General features: G+C 52.1%; 6 protein-coding genes across 6 annotated transcripts; 3 read left to right on the top strand and 3 right to left on the bottom strand.

Moving 5' to 3' along the window:
- Positions 1 to 378: 378 nt before the first annotated feature.
- J4E84_008208 (uncharacterized protein) lies at positions 379 to 2,441 on the top strand (the record flags this gene model as incomplete). The annotated part of the gene is made up of 3 exons (XM_049390785.1): positions 379 to 708; positions 762 to 1,174; positions 1,220 to 2,441. 3 exons carry the CDS (start codon positions 379 to 381, stop codon positions 2,439 to 2,441), a joined length of 1,965 nt encoding a protein of 654 aa, XP_049241492.1.
- A 620-nt stretch (positions 2,442 to 3,061) lies between these two features.
- Positions 3,062 to 4,178, top strand: J4E84_008207 (uncharacterized protein; the record flags this gene model as incomplete). The annotated part of the gene is made up of 2 exons (XM_049390784.1): positions 3,062 to 3,237; positions 3,293 to 4,178. 2 exons carry the CDS (start codon positions 3,062 to 3,064, stop codon positions 4,176 to 4,178), a joined length of 1,062 nt encoding a protein of 353 aa, XP_049241491.1.
- Positions 4,179 to 4,993: 815 nt separating this feature from the next.
- J4E84_008206 (uncharacterized protein) lies at positions 4,994 to 6,622 on the bottom strand (the record flags this gene model as incomplete). The annotated part of the gene is made up of 3 exons (XM_049390783.1): positions 4,994 to 5,734; positions 5,787 to 5,924; positions 5,978 to 6,622. The coding sequence occupies 3 exons, from the start codon at positions 6,620 to 6,622 to the stop codon at positions 4,994 to 4,996; spliced, it is 1,524 nt and encodes a 507-aa protein (XP_049241490.1).
- A 1,205-nt stretch (positions 6,623 to 7,827) lies between these two features.
- On the bottom strand, positions 7,828 to 8,982 carry J4E84_008205 (uncharacterized protein; the record flags this gene model as incomplete). The annotated part of the gene is made up of 1 exon (XM_049390782.1): positions 7,828 to 8,982. The coding sequence occupies one exon, from the start codon at positions 8,980 to 8,982 to the stop codon at positions 7,828 to 7,830; it is 1,155 nt and encodes a 384-aa protein (XP_049241489.1).
- An 828-nt stretch (positions 8,983 to 9,810) lies between these two features.
- Positions 9,811 to 11,408, bottom strand: J4E84_008204 (uncharacterized protein; the record flags this gene model as incomplete). The annotated part of the gene is made up of 2 exons (XM_049390781.1): positions 9,811 to 11,328; positions 11,403 to 11,408. 2 exons carry the CDS (start codon positions 11,406 to 11,408, stop codon positions 9,811 to 9,813), a joined length of 1,524 nt encoding a protein of 507 aa, XP_049241488.1.
- A 1,460-nt stretch (positions 11,409 to 12,868) lies between these two features.
- J4E84_008203 (uncharacterized protein) lies at positions 12,869 to 14,041 on the top strand (the record flags this gene model as incomplete). The annotated part of the gene is made up of 1 exon (XM_049390780.1): positions 12,869 to 14,041. The coding sequence occupies one exon, from the start codon at positions 12,869 to 12,871 to the stop codon at positions 14,039 to 14,041; it is 1,173 nt and encodes a 390-aa protein (XP_049241487.1).
- Positions 14,042 to 19,319: the final 5,278 nt, after the last annotated feature.

Genomic DNA, 19,319 nt, shown 5'->3' with positions numbered 1-19,319 from the left:
TTAGTTAAGCGTTTAAGGTATTTACAGCACTAGTACTATACTTTTCTAGGTATTAAAATAATAGAATTTAGAAGATTTAGGTAGGTAAAGTAGTTAAAAAAATAGCTATAATTATAATTATAAGGCTTAGAAGTTGCTATTATAATAATTACTTACCTAATTAGGCCTAGTTTTCTACTAGCGTAGAAAAATCCACGCCAGGCACCCGTACTAGGGGGGGGAGTGTAGGCGAGCTTGCACCATGCCACCTCAGATCCCCGCGTACCTTCACTAAGGCCTCCGCAGACCAGACCCCCCGCGAGCACACCAGCGCCCATCGCTGTCGCTTCAACATCTGCGCCGCTGCCCGATGGACCGAGGATAAAGCGCGAATCGACCATGGCCGCATCAAACAAATCCCTCTCGTCGCTGCTTGCGCAAGCCACCATCGCCGACCACGACGAAGTGCTCACGGCCGCCAATGCAGCCCTGGGCAGGTCCAAGGGCGATTTGGATGCGCAGCACACCAAAGCAGTAGCGCTGCTCCATCTGGACCGCTACGCGGATTCATTGCAAGTGTTTGAGGGTGCACACGAGCTGCAGGAGAAGGCGCGGTTCGAGTACGCATACGCCCTCTACAAGACTGGCAATGCAGCCAGGGCTGCCCAGGTAGCCGCAGCGGCAGGGCCAGACGCCGGCCGGGGGATGAAGCACATGCTTGCCCAGGCCGTATGTACTCGACGGCAGCGGGGCCGCAGACATCGCTGACACAGACACGCCAGGCATACCGCTCAGAGAGCTTCGCGCACGCCACCAAGATCTACCGGGACCTCGCCGACCAGAACGTGCAAACCGAAGAGTACGATATCCGCATCAATGCGGGCGCCGTCGATGCACAGCTCGAGTGGACAGGCCAAGGCGAGCTTGCCCAGAAGAAGCAGCCCACACGTGAGGACCTCGACGTCTTCGAGACTGCCTTCAACGCAGCATGCGGCAGCATCTCTCGCAATGAGTTTGGCCAGGCCCAGGTGTGTCTGAAGCGCGCCAAGGACCTGTGCAATGCTCTCTCGGACCTCAGTGAGGAAGAGAAGAAGGCCGAGTTGCTGCCAATTACCGTGCAGCAGGTCTATGTGCTCACGCAATTGGGCAAGACGGATGAAGCAGAGGAGCTGGCCACCAAGATCCCCTTCGCTGAGTAAGACGATCATGCCCGGCTCAGAACCAACACTGACAGCAGCAGCATCAAGGAGCTCTCAACCCGCTACATCGCCCAGGTCAACACCATCGCCGCCTCGAAGCAGCACTCGAACCCGTACCTCTCACATCGTCTGTTCCACGCATCGCCGCAGCCCCCCGTCACCGACCAGCACTTCTCCTACCAGTCCAACATCCTGCGACAAGACGAATATGTCATGGCCCTGCTATCGCAAAAGGTCGCTGGCGTCGCATCGTCCACCGAGAAAGTCATCTCTGCATCGCCTGCTCCGTCCCTGTCCCCTGCCATCAATATGGCGGCGGTGCTCAACGCAGCAGCCCACGCCAGGAACGCAGACACCGAGAAGGCTGCGCTGAGGGAAATAGTACCATTGCTGGAAAAGAGACCGACTGATGTGGGTCTAATACTAACTATAACACACTTATACGTCATCACCAACAACTACGCTGCGGCAACACATCTCCTAGAATCCTTTTTCAAGCGTTTGGAACAGAGTGCCTCGGCGTCCGATCTCGACGTACGGTTCGCACCAGGGCTGATTGCCGCACTCGTCTCCCTGTACGCACAACAAGGCCGGCCCGGCGCGTCAAAGAACGAGCTAGCAAAAGCAGCCGAATACTGGCGGAAGCCTCACAAGTCGAAAACAGAGGCCCCATCAAAGTCTCTCATGGTCGCTGCCGGTACCGCCCTCCTTGATACTCATAATCCAGATAACGTTAGATCTGCAGGAGAGATCTTCAAGGGCTTGTACAACCAGGATAACGAAGATCGAGCGTCTATCGCTGGTCTCGTAGCCGCATACAGTATCACAGATCCATCGTCAATACCTGCGGATCTTTTGTCTTATCTACCAGAAGCCAACCGACTGGTATCCGACGTGGATGCCGTTGAACTTGAAAATGCAGGCGTCCCACTCGGTAGCCTCACGTCGGTCAATCTTGGAACAGAATCCCGGAAACGTAGCCTTGCACCAGCCAAGGAGGCGCCGGCCAGAGCGAAGAGGTTGCGCAAGTCGAGAATGCCAAAGGACTATGTCGAGGGTAAGAAGATGGACCCCGAAAGATGGCTCCCTATGCGTGATAGGAGCTACTACCGTCCAAAGGGCAAGAAAGGAAAGAAGAGAATGGAAGGCCTTACCCAGGGTGGAGTCGTGGCAGACGACAAGGGAACACCAGCCGCTCAGGAGAAGAAGGGTGGCGCTGAGAAGGGGAAAAACAAGAAGAAGGGCAAGGGTGGCAAGTGGTAGAAAGCAGCCTACGATGCTTCTCTAGACAAAAAAACACAGACAGATCTGTATCGCAATGCCATCTAAGACGATACACCATATGCGAGTCATGTATCGATACCCCCCCTGCTACATGCGTACTTGCTGCTGGGAACTTGAAGCTACCCCGCTATCCCTTCAATGACCAGAACAGCGCGTCACTAAGCATGCGTTTCTCAATCACTATTCCGATTCAGTAATTCTTCATCTAAAACATGTCGGACGAAAAGCGGAAAGACTACTGTTACACGCAATGGACACGTTACGCGCCAGAGTGGGCGAAAACTGGATACCACCAGAAGCCGAGGTTCACCGTGAACATCTCTACATTAGCTCGAATCGACTCTATGCCAAGTACTAAGTAGAGCTAGCAAGTCCTTACATGCTCTTACGTCTGGGCTTAAGTTGTCCAGGATCAACGTGGAAGATCTAGTAGACCCCACCGCAGCTTCGAGACTGTTTAGCTCCTGTTGTACTTAAAAGGGTGACCGCATCTCGTACTCGCTGTACATGCTCTCTTCAATCATCTCCATTTTCGACAGCAAACTACCACATCACCTACCCAATTGCATACAGAACACTATTTCATAACATACAGAAAGATGCCAGGCCAACAAACTCGCCAGTGGGTTCTTGCCAACCCACCACTCAACGACCCCGTCATTGAGGGCAACGACGCGACCTTTTCGCTCCAAACCATTGACCTCCCAAGCCCAACCGCTGATCAAGTCCTCATCAAAGTACTTTACTTCTCCAATGACCCCGCACAAAGAGGATGGTGAGTCTGACCACACAAAAAAATCCCGTAGAACACGACTGACTTGTGTCTACAGGATCCAGAAAGACATGGACCCTGAGCGCCTCTACGTGGAGCCGGTGAAGCAAGGTGGAGTAATGCGTTCCTTCGCCATTGCCGAGATTGTCGAATCCAGCACCGATAGCCTGCCCAAGGGTCAACTCGTCATGGGCGACTTCGGCTGGACAGAATATGCCGTTGTATCCAACAAAGCCGTTCGCCCCATCCAAGCCGACGAGAGCGCCGGCATCCGCCCCACGCACTTCATCGGTGCACTCGGCGGAACAGGCCTGACCGCGTACTACGGCCTCATCGACATCGCGCGCGCCTCTTCCTCCGATACGGTCGTCGTTTCCGGAGCTGCGGGAGCTACCGGCTCCATGGTTGTGCAACTCGCCAAGCACGTTCTTGGATGTAAACGCGTCATCGGCATTGCCGGTGGTGAGAAGAAGTGCCGCTGGGTCGAGAGTCTGGGCGCAGATGTTTGCGTCGACTACAAAGCCGCGTCTTTCGAGGCTGACCTTAAGAAAGCCACGGAGGGTTACGTAGAAGTCTACTTTGACAATGTTGGCGGCGACATCTTGTCGCTCATGCTGGGTCGTATGAAGCGCCACGGACGCATCGCTGCGTGCGGCGCCGTCGCAACGTACAACTCCATGGGCGACAGCGGCGTCAAGAACTGGTTCGAGATTATCAGCAATCGCATTGAGGTCAGAGGCTTCATTGTTATCGATGCTATTGAGTCGGGCAAGGCTGGTCAGTATATCCAGGAGTTGATCAAGGGAGTCAAGGAGGGTAGGCTCAAGGTTGGACCCGAAACGGAGACAGTGGTTAAGACTAAGTTTGAGGATGTGCCCAAAACTTGGATGATGCTTTTCCAGGGTGGCAACACGGGCAAGTTGGTTACGGAGGTACAGGCCTAGGTTAGCATACGACCAACTGCATAGATGTTGAGTCAATGTTACAAATGGAAAGTACTCAAACCGTGCATCGCACAGGAACAGGTGTGACATTTGCATATCCGGAGATGTATATCTACAGCATATGTCATTTCGTGTAAACCATAGGCCAATTCAGTCTTCGCAGTCGCTTTGTCCAACTGAATCACTCTTTGCCGTTGTGCTCCCTTGACTTGCATGCTTGAACTTGATGGCAAACGGCTTCTATATGACTGTAGCTTGTATCATATCTGCTGTTGACCTTTAGATAGAGTATCTTTCAAAAAGTAACGAGTCATTGCTATCTTCGGGGGTAGACGCTTTAACGGGTGCTGACTGTTGTACATGGGTTTCTGCGCATCATGATAAGCAAATGTAGACAAAACTTACTCTGAGTGAGACGGCGGAGAAAATCGAAGGTAGCTTCTATAATCAGGTATGAGTCGCCGTATGAGTGTAAGATGTCTTCACTGCGTCGCGTGATATGAAGGAACACGAAAGTCATAGTTAATGACCTCTGAGTGACTATAGGTAGTTTGCCCACCCCTAACCTGCAAACTATGGTGAGAACATGACGATACTTGTGAGTTGGCCCATCTTGAGGTACTCGCCAATGGAGAAGTGGTGGCACCACCCAAGCTTCCGTCGAAACGATACCACGCTGTAGACTTAGGTGTAACATGCGCATGTTAGAGTAGCTACGCCTTGCAAATGGAGTCATTAAGGAGAGTTCTATGAAGTATAAGAGGAAGAAAACTGCGATGCCGTTATTTATTTCGTCATAGTCTACACGGAACCCTTCAAATATACCGCGGGTTGCCCTGCACGGTCTTCTTAACATTCTCGAAAGGTTCTAATGCGATGGGCGCTTGGTAGAGCTCCGGTACTCTCGCGCCCATGTAAACTTTTGCGCACCATCCTGCTTCGGTCTGTGCTCCCTTCATCTCGTAGTATTTTCTCGCAACCATGAGCGGTGTCAACGATCCGAATTTTGCAGTGTAACCAGTGACTGGCCGACAATTGTACGGCACGCTTCGACATATCGAATCTGCATAGCTGCTGAGCTGGCGGTCCCACATGTACAATTGCTTCATATCGAGTTGTCGATGCTGCCGGAGCAACTTGAATGTGTTGCCTTGCAAGATCAACATGCTCATCCAGTAGATAAGGTAGCAAATGCCGGCCCCAAAGTAGTGGAAGTAGAAGACGGGATCGAATACGCGGTCTGCGCAAATATCCAGGAAGCCATCCATGAAGGCAACGTCTACCGTGTCGTATCGCGGACCGTGTCTTTCAAAGGTTGAGAGCCACTCAAAAGCACGGCTAGCGACTTGTTGCGAATCCTCAATGAGAGAATCAATCTCCTCCTTTGGACATTCTGGTCTGGTGGCCTTGTCCGTGCGCTCCAGGAGTCGTGGGATGTGTATGCAAATGTCGTTCAGAGCCACGTACGGATCCACTTTTGCCGCTTTGGCAGTCACTGCTAACCATTCCGTGCTGTCTAGCATTGAGGCCTTTCGCATGTGGTAGCCGATACTCAGCTAGCAGGCATTAGCGAGGCTGTGCAGCATACGACAATACGATTCCTCATACCGAATTGTACCGTATGGCGTGGAAAATTTGCATGCTCAATCGACTCTCGAATGAAGCTGGCCCACGCTGCTTAAGAAGATGTAGAAGTCCCTGGACATGGTAGAAAAAGCCATGACCTTGTGTAACACCTACGAAAACCTATGCGAGCGGTTAGACCTGATAGCGAGAGCATTGGATGAGATCGTTTCTACCTCGTAAAGCGTGAGCATATACGTTGATAGCAGTGTTTCGTCTTTGAGTGCTGTCACTGGATCTTGTATTGCGCGCAACATCTGACTCAGGGCTGTGCCATATAGCGACCTGGAACGATGGATGAGCGGATGATTTCTGTTGTTCACCGCCAGTTGCGCTGCAGAGAGAGCATCAATTGCAGCCATGAGTACCGGGCTGTTCGCGGGCATAGTAGGTAGGCCAAGCATCAGGGCTGAAGGGGGCGGCAACGCCGGACCCTCAGCTCTGGGCAAATACAGGGCAATGAAGGTTCCCAGATGCTGTATTCTGTCGGCGGCAACTGCGCTGACCTGCTTGGGCAGAGGCGCATCCTCAGGCTCCGTTTGCGCATCTTCTCTGCGTACGATGGCCTTGCTTGAGAAAGTTGTGTCGTTCTGTGAGCTTGACGAAGCTTGACTGGCGTACTTATAGCGATTCTCATCCTCCTTGATCAGGGATGGCTTTTCTCCATGTGCATCGAAGTTGTGGAGAATAAAAGCCTGTGCTGGCCGATAGCCAGGGCATTTTGTTCCGCGCCTCACGCAGGTATTGCACTCTGGTTTGGTCTCGTCGCATCGAACCTTTCTTTTCCTGCACTCGAAGCAGCCAGCCGATCGCTTTGGCATTGTAAGACTACCCGTGGGACCACCACTGTTGAGACCTGGGAGGATGCGATGAGATATGGCACAAGATGGCTGATGTGTAGTTCCGTCTCCTGTCTTTCCGGTATGGACTGGGCTGCTAGGGGCGAGGACCGTGAAGGGCGCACACCACGCACCGCCCGCAGACGCGGCCGCTAGAGGCGATGGCCAAGAGGCACCCCGTATTCAACGGTGTTGGCCAATCAGTAGTGGCGGTGTCAGCGCTATCACCGGCTGGCTTCCAAGCTTTGCAGCCCTTCCCGCGTGTGCTTCCCCTGGCATGCTCGTGCCAAAGTGACGGAAAGTGATGAGGGGTTCGAAGAGCTCGTTGCTTTCCGGGCGCTTCCTCGGCCCAGCAGGCGCGCGTCTTTACTGCAATGGAACAACTTCTCTTCCAACAAAGTATAGACTATGCATTCCTCGCGTGTGCCTAAAACTCGCGATAGTCCTAAATCCAAAACACGAGCCGAACGCTATCCCGGGGCGACCCCGCGATGCGGTGCAGTCCGGTGCACGGCTTCATTCGCTCTAAGCGAACCTTCCAAGGTTGGAAGCGGCGGACCGTCCAACGCAATAAAGGAGACGGAATCATGACGGGACTCTAGGAATCGACAACTTAGTCGATTGCTTGATGTTCTGGCGTATGGCGATATCGGTCGAGGGCGGAGGGAGGAAACCACGGCAAATGAAGCTGGAGAAGCCGTCGTGATGTCTGCGACTAGTCACCTTTTGACGGAAATTTTAGTACATGCGTCGACAGTCATGCCACATGTCATCGATGGCTGTGGGAAGCGTACAGCGTCTGTCTCAACAGAAGCTGCAGAGTAAGACCGCGATGTTATATGGTCCGCCATTGCGACACGCGCTTTCATCCTGGAGGATCCTACAGCACGTGGTCGCCTCTCCATCTGGCAAGGCTTTGCGAAACCTCTCCACTTATTTCGTATTTAGGAAGGAACTGCGACCAACGCGCAAAGACGCATTACCCACACATGTGGTGGCTTGTGTGTCAATGGTGGAGCCTCATCGGCATGCAACACTAGTAATTCCAGCGTATCGTCGGTCGACGTACTACAGGTCAGAGGACTCTCGAGCAGCGACACGAATCATTCTACCTAGCATTTCATGGGTAAACAATAGAGAACCACCGAAAGTGATCAAGACATGGCAACAGGACCTGGCCATTGATCTTACAAACTACCACTATGCTGTAACGCTGGTATCTGCTTCAGCTGAACAAATTTATCGAACGCACCAGTCAACGACTGATACGAGTCGATATGGCCGGTCCACCCAAATCTCCTCGCTTTGTTAACGCTCAACGTTGCCGACCACGTACGCTGAAACACCCAATCCTGGAAAGCCCACGTACCAGATGCCCAAGTCGCCTTCGCTTCAGGACAACCGTTCTTTTCACAGATGCGCTCCCAGACCTCTTGCTTGTCCACAGCCCACTCAGCCAAGCTGAGATCTAGTTGCGTCTCTCCTTCTGATGGACGAGGCTTTTCAAAGGTCTGCTCACTTGTTGCGCGGGCCCCTGCGTAGGCGGCGATGCGTGGCCACATGTATCTCCACGAAAAATAGTCACCGTTGACGACATTGAAGGCCTGATTCCCAGCGTGTGGATGTGTAGAGGCCCATACGGTCAGGTCGGCAATGAGTCTGGAGTCGGAAAGGTCGTCGTATCCTTCCCAATACAGCTGGTTCGTCGGCATACGCGCCTCAACGCCCATCTCTTTGCAAACGAGAAAGTACAAGGCATATGTCAAAGCTGAATTCATGCCGTTTGGCTTGGACGTGTGGCCGATAATGGCTTCTGGCCGGATGACGTTCCAAGTCCAATTCTGGCCAGTTTGGCGTGTCGTTAGGTAGTCTTCTTGGGCGAAGTAGAAGTTGCCAAGCGGACTTTCCCTTCTGGGCTCTTCCTCCCGAGCTGGAGATGGCACGGGACTGAGGTGAACATTGTAGTGTTTTCCTCCAGTCTGAAGCGTACAGTTCTCTAGACTGGGAGCCACGACTAGTAGAGCGTCGAGGAAGTTGGCGAAGAGCTTTTCGTTGGCGTGGTTGAGTTCCGCAAAGTCGTCTTTGTGTACATACGAAGAGAAGTATGCATGAGTAACATCTTGGCATGCTGAGCGCATCTTTTTGATCAAGGCATCGGGATTATCGGAAAGATCGAGGGCTAAAAACATTATACGGTCATCGTGAACGGTGGTCTTGAAGGGCGACCGCGACGTGACGACAATGTTTCTCCACTCGGCAGAGGTCGTATTCTTCACGAGGTGCTCGATGATGGCTGAGCCTGTTATTCCATTGCCACCTGTAACTAGTGCGACCTTAGACATCTTCTTTGGCGTACAGGAGAATGAGGACCTGTTTCCAAAGGGTATGGGTATGGAGTTGCAGTTGCTGGGAAGGATGAGCGGAGGAGATGCTGTGCCGATAGCGAATTCTCAGGAATGGGACTGCGCCCTTCAGTCAACGATGTCTTCCATATATCTATCGCAATGCGCACGAACTGTACTTTGAGCGCGCCATCTGCCAAGATTGTAACCCGCCTCTACGCAAACGCGGATGCCAAGTGGCATTGGCGCTGCCGAAACTCCTTGCAGTCTGGGATAAGGAGGTCAGCAACGATGCCATTGGCGACACCAGCATCTTGGTAAGGGTGTTCAATGAAACAAAGTACGGCTTGGTACACCCGTGTGGCATGGGTAAAGTGGTATTTCGCCTTTTCAGGCGTAAGATGTAGTGACGTTGCGGGGAAGCGTGCAAACAAGATGCCATACAAACCTAGCACTCGTAATCAAGAGATTGGTGGCAGACACAGGTCACAACACACATAGCTATGTCGCTCCTTCTAGTGGACGGAAGGAAAATGCCGCCCGCAGCTGGTATGAACTCTACCATCAGGTCGATTGCGCTGATGGCCCGTAATCGGGACGCTAGCCAACAGCCAGCAGTACTACGGTCATGAATAGACAAATCATCCTTGAAGATAAGTACGGAGTCTAAGTTGTGCCATCAGTCCAGGCAACTCCAGTATTTGACTACTGAGGCCGAATTCCAAGGGTTATATTGTGCTCACTCACATGGAATTGCACTGTGATCAAATTGTCACATTCATTTGTGAGATCTGAGACTGGTAACAAGATATTCAAGCAAAATCTATACTATGCCCTGCCCAAGATCTGCTGCAACACTTCCGAAAGCTTCGCGGTTGGGTTCGCCACTAAATCCACGCAGCGCCAGCCAACGAAGTGGTCAGGCCTCACCAACACAACCCCTCTCTCCCCGACACCTCTCACTTGATACCACTCCCGGTATGCGTCCATGTAGTCGCCTCCGAAGCCGATCTTATAGGCGCGAACGAATACACCACTCATGTCCGAAACCTCCTTCGCTGCATGTAGCCAAGCATCGCCGCCGACGCCTGTGAGTAATGTGAAAGACCCTCGTCCACAGAGATCCAGACTTGAGAGTCTTTTTGCTTGCCCATTGGCTGCTAGCCAGACATGTGGAAGGTGATACCCGGGATAGGTGCTGGTCTTAATCTCTCTCAAAGCGTTTATATGGTTGAATTCGGGGGCAATATCCCCACTTTCAATCACCACTGCAGATGTGTTCAGGTAGACCTGGTTCATTTGGATGCCCAGTGCTTGCACTTCATCCTCGGTAGCTTCCAGTGCCTCTCGAAACTGATCGCGCATCTTCTCTCCTTCTGTCGAGTCGGACTTGAGCAGATCGGTGGCCTTCTTCCTGGACGAACTATCCAGGCCAATGAGTGCCCAAAGTGTTCGATGCGCCTCCATTCCATCGTTCGCGCGGCGGACGATGCTGTCGCCTACGGGCTTGCGCTCGACCGTAAGGGTATCAAGGAGAGATGGTGAAGCTAAGCCTTTGATAACATAAGCCAACTTCCAGGAGATGTTGAAAGCGTCTGATATGCACGTGTTGCTGCCGAGTCCGTTTATAGGGGGATGCCTATGTGTCGCGTCGCCGATACACAGCACCCTGCCGCTTTGCCAACTCTCAGCGACTTGATCATTGATTGTCCAAGAAAACGAGGACAATATTTCGATATCAATCGAGTCGTCGCCAATCATCTGGTACAGCCGCTTCAGAATGGCGTCCTCGGTTGGCTGAGAGCTGTTCTTGTCCTTCGTCGCTGGGTGCATCGACACCACCCACTCCGTCCAAGGCCTGACCATGCGAAAATTACCCACAGCCGACCACTCTGGCGCAACGGGATTCAGTACCCAGTTGAGGCTTCCTGGTCGATGCTGAATGTACTTAGATAGGTCGGCTTTGATATGGATGTTGAAGGCGGTGTTGAGCTGGCGGCCAAGTACTGGTATCTTGAGAGCCTGCAACACAGCGCTCCGGGCGCCATCTGCTCCGATTAGATAGCTGGATGTTATGTTGTACTCCTCTCCGGTCGATCTGTTTCGCATAGTCGTAACGATTACGTCAGCTATCTTCTCAAAACGCACGAATTCAGTGTAAAATCGGAACTCGGCACCGTGCCTCGTGGCTTCTTCGATCAGAACTGGCTCGAGGTAGCTTTGAGGCAGATCCGACATGGCGCAAGGACTCGCTCGCTCATAGTCGCCTTTTTGGGATGGTCGGTTACCCCAAGCCCAAACGCGACCATACTCTTCGCCAGCTAGTGTGTTCAGCCACGAGGTATGCTGCATACCTGCACTCGATTAGTACATGCTCGACATTTGGGATACAGGTAGCTGGTACTCCCAACGCAGCGAACATACATTCTGCAGTGCTTGCTATCGTGCCCAATTTCTCCTCGATACCCGCGTCCCTCAAAACTTCCATTGCTCTTTGATTGAATATGTGCGCTCGAGGGGTATTTGCCGTGCCGCTGTGTCTCGATATTGAAAGTGACTTCACGCCTTGTTGAGCCAGCAGCAATGCAGTGGTGGCGCCAGAGGGGCCCGCACCAACGATCACAACAGAATATTCCATGCTTCGATAGACAGGAGCGGTTCGTTGTACAAATCTGATTAGATGCTGAATACAGTAGATATGTTCACCACTAAAAGCACATCATGCTGTTGACGGCCAAGCATCTTGAAGACATACGCGGAGTCTAGTCGAGGCTAATCAATTATTCCAATGGTTTGTCGTGGCATGTCCACGACCTGTGCAGACTCTTGGCCTACTAAGTGGTATGTGTTCCGCTTGCATCACGTGCAAAGGACCATAAGTGCATCAATTTCGGCTTTCAGATGCGGCTTCATCAGTCACCGCTGAAGGACGCAGTCTGATTAGTCGCAGCCATTCAATCTTTTCGGAGATCGCTATGTTCGATCTGCTGTTGGTGGATTACATACCACTTTATCCGAAGCATGTACGCGATTCTCCGCAGTGTACTCCACAGCAATGAGGTAACTCTGGGCGTAGAAAAGTGGCTGCGGGGTAGAACCGGAAGTCGACCTTTGTACAGAGCCACTGTATTCCGAAGGATGATGGGGGAAAATGTAAATGTTGGAAAAAGAAGGTTGTCTCCTGGCTAAATTTGAGCTACCTAGGTAGGGCTGCGGCCCATGCTGTGAGCTAGGGTGCAAGTGCTACAGAAGTCCATGACGTCACACTAATGCCGGACGGCTTTTGTGGCAGCTCTCTCCGGGTGTCAGAAATTGAGCAGGATTTGGGTGTCGCATTAAGAAGATCTGCGCGACATTAAGTCCTCGCCAAAGGTCTTCGTAGAAGAATCATCCTGTACAACGCGTTTTTGGTCATCAAAATCGCGTGAAGATATTTTCGCCGCAAAGAACTTCGGTATCATCTGGCGCAATTCATTATGACGGTAATAGCTGCTGCAGTAGCAGAGACTCCCGTCGGACTACTGCTAATGCTTCGATGGGGGCTGATTGCTGTCTCCCTGCATCTGTTGAACACTCTCGTGAGCCACACCCATCTTCTTGCTATCAGAATCCCAAACGGAACTGACAGAACAACGAATTGTAGATCTTGTACCCTTTCTTGATGTCTCCAGTTAGACATATACCAGGCCCCTGGTACGCGCGGGTCTCCAAGTTGCCACTAAAATATGCCACGTACAAGCGTAGACGGTCGGACTACGTTACGAAGCTTCTTGATCGGTATGGACCCATTGTCGTCATCGCAACGGATCAAGTTCACACTGTGGACGAAAATGCAATGAAAACGATATATGACAAATCTGCACTCAAGACCTCATTCTACTCCTCGATGGGAAGCTGGAAAGGCGTCGTGTCCACTCTCGGTTTCGTGGACTACCCGTCTGCGGCCCCATCACGCAACAATTTGATCCAATGCTTCCAGAACAAAAACCTCGCGGCTTTGGTGGAGAACATCCAGTCGCACGTCGAGGATTTCATCCAGCTGCTCCATCGTAAGGATGAGAACGAAGAAGCCGTTGACGGAGTCGTCGTCTTCCGCTTACTCGCGCTGGACATTGTGACCGATGTACTCTGGGCCGAAGAACACAGACTGCTGCGCAACTACAAGGAGGACGACGCACCCGCTTTTCTTCGACGGTTTCACGCGTTTAGCACTTGGAACGCGATGAAGAGCTTCATCCCTGGAGCAGATTTCTACGTCAGATGGTTCGGCAATGAGAAGTGGAAGACATTGAGGAAAGATTGCCATGATATGGATGTCACGGCAAAAGAAGCTTTGAACCGCTGGGAGACTAGTGAGAACGCTGCTGGCCGACAAAAGGATGTTCTCTCGATGCTGCAGTCTATGAACAAAGTAAACGCATCTGCCGTTCCTCCGGAAGACATTCCCGCATACATGGTCGAGATGCTCGCAGCGGGTTCTTCGACTACTTCGCATACGGCTGCGTTTGCTTGCTGGCTTCTGACTCGCCATCCCGAGGCCCAGGAGCGACTTCGTGCGGAACTCATTGAAGCCTTGCCCGACTTGGAAAGCTTCGATATCAAGCGCACCATGAATCTCGAATTTCTCGACGGTGTTATTCGGGAGACCATGCGGATGTACCCTATGATCCCAGGGCCACTCGAAAGACATTTGGGGAAGGATCTTGTAATCGCTGGAAAGCAAGTCCCCAGAGGCGTGATCGCATCGACTGCAGCGCTCAACCAGGGACAGCTAGAAGAGGTTTATCCAGAGCCGCAGCTTTGGAAACCTGAGCGCTGGATCGGCGCTGATGAACGTATGAAACTGAACTGGATTCCGTTCGGCCATGGTTCTCGTGCCTGTCCGGGCTCGAATCTGGCTTTGACAGAACTCAGGTACATGCTAGGTTTGATCTTTCGCAAGTTCAAAGCAACAATGCCCCCCGGCATGGAAGAAGACAACCTGGCTCTGGCGGACGTCTTTGCAGCTGGATCGAAGACGGGCTCTTGTTGGTTGAAGTTCAAACGATTGGAGGCGTGATACTTCGTCACGTGGCTGGGTGGGACTAGTTGTGACCTTGGAAGTTATACAATAATGACCGATACTTCTACATAACCCAGTCGAAGCACGAAATCTGATGTTTGAACGTGCTTGTGTGATGCGCGCTACTGATGGCCCCTCAATGCAATCGCATACCACTTCGTCTCAATCAACATCCTTTAGTGACGGGAAAGTGCTGCTTTGATAGCGTGCCTGCTGCCTTCGCAAATGACGACCAGCCCGCAGGGCTTATGCGGCCATATAAATCCACGAACGACGACAACGTGCCAATTCTCTGCGGATCAATAGCCGTGGTTTCCCCGCACCCTTCCAGTACGATTGAAGACTCTACAGAGTTCCCATTGACCTTGTCGTTACGCGCTCCTGTGTATGCCCATACAGCTACTGTGCTGCGGTGTAAACCTATGAAAGCCAATAGATTGAAGTTTACCCTCTTTTCTTTCTCCAGCTTTGACTCTCGGTCTATAATGTTCCAGATACTGTAGGCCCGCTCAGCCGCAATCCGACCTTGTCGTGAGTTGGCCCATGTGCGCGCCTTATTAACGAGACGATCTTCGATAGTAAGATTATCGGCGAGTCGATACTGAATTTGATGGAGGTCTTCGAGTGGGACATGTAGGCGAAGGTGCCCCAAGTGAAAGAGTATTAGACCACTCATCAAACAGCTACGGTCGAGATTGGTTCTCACAAATGTCTTGACTAGAGGAAGGCTTTGCTCCCACTTCTCAAGAGCAGAAAGTAAACGTCGGTGCTGCTGCCGTAAATCCTCCATCCGGCGTACCGTACTATCCAAACAGTGTGTCTCTGAAGACTTGGTAGCGCTTTTTGATAGACGTCTTGTGCTGAGCCTTTCCGAACCAGAGCTCCTGCTGGAAATGGATTCGCAGGGACTGTCAGAAGAAACAGATGATAAGTCATCGCTACTAAAGCCTTCAAGACCTCCGGACAAACGGGTGAACATATTCCGGTCCTTGGAAAAGCGCCAAATAGAGTATTGCAGTCCGAACATGAGAAGCTCCTGTCCTGCAGGATCCAGAGGTGGAAGCGGCTCGTTCTTATCCATGGCGATACGATAGATATCAGAAGCCCATAGTTCTCTACTAGGTGTTTGGTCATGCTCTATCATCTGCAGGCACAAGCTAGGGGACATCTTCTTGCTTCGCCATATAGCGTCGCACATTGGCAGCTGAAGGTCGATCTCCTCCATTGAGATCAGAGGTTTGCTGTGTAGCAACACACTAGTGTAGCTGTCGCCGCGGAATATACCGAATGCTAGTCGTCGACGTGTCTCCAGTTGCAACCACATTTCCAGACGCTCCTCATCTGAAGCAATGTCTTTCATGCGTTGTAGCCTTTGCATAGCTTTGTCAAAATATGCGGCTGAGAAGAGATCCATCCTCCGAGCTTGAGCGACAAGCAAGGCGCCGAGATGGTGGGCGTAGGTGAAAGCCTTTGGCTGTCCGAAATACAGCGCAGCTACCTGAGTCAGCAGTCGCGCTTGTGCCAGCCAGAGAAGACCGAGCTCTTCGTTTTCAAGCTCCCATACCATCGTAAGAGTGCTCCGGATGGTGGTATGCATCATGGCCCCATAATTGCTCGCGTTGGAGCCGCAATACATCGATCCGATCGAAGTAAGAACGAGAAAAAGGATTGGATGAAGAGCGTCGAGTTCCAAGGTTTGCAAGCTGAACAGGGGCCATAGCGGTCCGAAATGATCTACATACTTGGCGCAGAAGTCGTAGAGTGCTGACGAACCCGAGCACTCTTGGTAATCAGTGAGCCCAAATGCGAGTGCAACTTTGGCAGAAGCGAGGGCCCAGGAGTTTGCATGGTCCTTTTCTGACTGATTACCCCACGCTGGTGAGGAAGCGAGGCCGACTAGATTCTCAATAACTAGGTTTTGATTGTCTCTGGATGTGATCGACGCACTTTGATCCAGACTGCCTATTTTCATATCAGTAAAAATGCTCCACATCACGCTATCGAACGATGACTTACACGTATCTTCCAACGTGCCCGTGGCGAAGATATTCTTTGAGGCTTGCTGATGTGCTGTGCTGCTCAATCCGTCTGACGCAGAAGTCTGCCCTAAGAGCATCTCCACGTCCGGTTGGCCGACATGACTCTGCGTTGACAGCGAGCCAAGATTGGTGAAGGATTCCAAGTCAAGTCCGGCAAGCGTTTCGTCTTGGGAATATGGGAATTGCACAGAGCTCATCGTGTTGGCCAATGAGTGGGGGTCGGCAGGTAGAAAGAGGTTTTCGTGTAGCCACGGCCAAGACATGGTTCCTATATCGGACGTCTCACCGGTTGCGACGGAGGATGTGGAGTGTTCGGGACGAATAGGTATGCCCGCTAACAAGCAATCGTTGTACGGATCGTAGATTGACTGTCTGTCCAGGGAGCTGGGGCGTATATGATGGGTACCTGGATGGAGATCATGTTCTCTCGGATGCTCGGCGCTCTCGATAGGCAAGCATGATCCCTCGTACGACAAGCAGCCCACATCGTCTGGCTGGTCGTCATGCTGGTTGGGCTCGTGTGGAGGTGCATCGGTGGCCGGTGTCGCGACATGCGGAAGAACCTGGCTCAGCCTATTGGAACGGTTGGAGTATTGACAGGAAGAGTCGGTGTTCAGACATGTATAGCACGGACGCTGTCCATCACATTTCGTCCTCAACTCTCTGCATCGGAGACACGCGGTATGACATCGCTGCCTTCCCGATGCGGCAGTGGTACTGCCGATCTGGGCAGATGGCGGTTCAACTGTGTCGATGAGAGACGAAGGCTGGTGAAGCTTCGAGTGTCGAGACAAAAGATCCCTGCGATGGAAAACGACGCCACAGGTTGAACAGCGGTGCTTGCAGGTCTTTTGGTGGCTGTGTTGATGACGCGTCAAGGAGTTTTGCGTACGATAGGTCCTTTCGCATTTGGTGCATGGGTACATGATGTGAGGATGAGATGAAAGACGTGGTGAGCCCCAACGGCTTCTCCATGGCGAAGGCACCTGGGCATGTTATGCATGTTGGCACTGACTGTCGGCTCAGCACTCGAGCCGTCGGACTGCCCTTGGCACGCTAACGCGACCGGCGGGCGAGGGCTGCGGGGTCGAGCTAGCTGGCGTTCTCGCCTCGATCTGCGTGCACGCGCTTCCCAGGACTCAAGATCACGACTTGAATTGCTATGGACACATGGTGCCGATTACCGCCATCCACCTCTACGGACATGGATTCAACGGGACGTGCCGTCTACTTGCTCATCATGCATCAAACGACATGCGATTCGACATTCGGCCAATTCCTCCAATCTCCACCTCGACCCTGTCCCCATCTTCGAGAAAGGCTTGCGGCTTCATGAACAGTGCGACTCCACCTGGCGTCCCGGTCATGATCAACGAGCCTCGCTGAAGAGTCTGGCCTTGACTGCAAAATGCGACAAGTCGTCGGACGCCAAAGCACAGATCTGACGTATTGCTTTCCTGTCTGATTTCCCCATTGACCATCGTCCTCAGCGACTGTTTGTTGGCTTCTCCTAGGACGTGAGTGGCTACGATACACGGTCCCAGCGGCGCGTACTTGTCGAATGACTTGCTGAAGGACCACTGCGGAACAGGCCCTGCTTTCCCAGCTTCTCTTTGCCAGTCGCGCGCGGAGACATCGTTACCTGCAGTATATCCAGCCACATAGTCCAAGGCATCGGCTTCCACTATGTTCTTTGCGTCTTTGCCGATGACAACGACCAGTTCACCCTCGTAATCGCATTGCTCCTGTGCGAAACAAGGAATTGGGACGTCCTCGCCGTGATCCGCAACGGCTGGCCCTGGCTTAGTAAAGACCGTTGGACACGTTGGAAGCGGCCGTCCGGTCTCGAGAACTTGCAATCTGTTAGATCGGGTGCTTCTCCCACTAGTGTTCCAATCCCATACATACTGTGTGTTTTGTAATTCAATCCAATGCAACGGATGATTGGGACATGAGCTGGCTCGAGCGGTCCCAGCAGCCTCGCCACTTTGTCGATCTCGCCTGTTGGTGTCGCACTCAGCGGATCGTTTCCATGCAACATCTTTACTTCGAGTTTTCCTTCCTCTGCAATCTGAGCAATCAAATCCACGTCTGAGCCTGAAACGATGGGGTCGCCATAACGAATATCCTGATCAGCCCCTTGCGCAATGTAACGAACAAATCTATCCCACGCAACTGGTTCTGAAGACATCGTGAACAGCTAATCGCGGAATAGGGAAGAAGAGTTGGAGCTAGCAGGTCGCACAGCTCTCAAGGCAGAGGCAGCTCCTATGTGTTTTCGGAGTTCACCAACTCTCACTCCTCCATCAGCATATGCAGTGTGGTTCTCGGAAACGCGCGTGAATATCAGTAGTCGGAAGGCAGCGTATCCGCTTTCCGACCAAGGAACCCGCCAAGGCATACCACCTTATCCGCTGTACCAAACTACAGAGACTGAAGCCGAATCAATTTGAATTTGTCAGCGATAAGTTGCAGTCTTGTTTTTCGGAATACATCCGCGGACAATACGCAGCTTGACTATGTGGGCTACTTGGGCTGCTTTTGAAGCGGGGTAAACGCGTACCACAACGCGCATAGTCAGTCAGAATCCAGATGCACAGGTGGCTGCTTTTCAGATGGTGTATGTCTAAATAATAGCAAGCAGCGAAGTCTGTTCACGTGGTTTCACAGGCTCTGCTAAGTTCTTCACGTAGTCTACTTGCCAGACTTCATTGCGTCAATACACGACCGTTCACGCGGAAACGGTCTGGGATGATGAATATTCCTGGGGGTCTGGCACCTGATGTAAGCACTCGCTTTCCAGAACGATGCGTTGTACTCATCGTGCTTTCAGGGAACGAAGCTTTGGCTTCTTCATGTAGGAGACGTGGTAGCTAATGAGGCTTTCATGATCACCGGGGTACGTCTCAATCCATTCAGCACAACAACGCTGGCGCTGGTATCAGAAAACAGCAGATTGACTCGGCTATGTAGGCGAACGCTTCTACTGCAAGCAAGTTGAACCCGCAACAACATGCTCGAAGGTCAATGGTAATGATGTGTGCTTTGGTCTCTCATCCTACTGAAGGACTCGTGCTCTTCGAGACTGGTCCTGGCAAAGATTACCCAGACGTTTGGGGACCACAGCTCAACGACATCTTTGCTCGGGAAAACTATTGCGAGGATCATGACTTGGATGTTGCTATTCGGAAAACTGGCAATGACATCAAAGACGTTAAGGCCGTCATCATGGGCCA

Source organism: Alternaria hordeiaustralica (assembly GCF_023758085.1).
Source record: "Alternaria hordeiaustralica strain BMP 2776 chromosome Unknown scaffold_20, whole genome shotgun sequence".
In the NCBI taxonomy this organism is placed as follows: Eukaryota; Fungi; Ascomycota; class Dothideomycetes; order Pleosporales; family Pleosporaceae; genus Alternaria; species Alternaria hordeiaustralica.
This window is presented reverse-complemented; position numbering and strand designations above follow the sequence as displayed.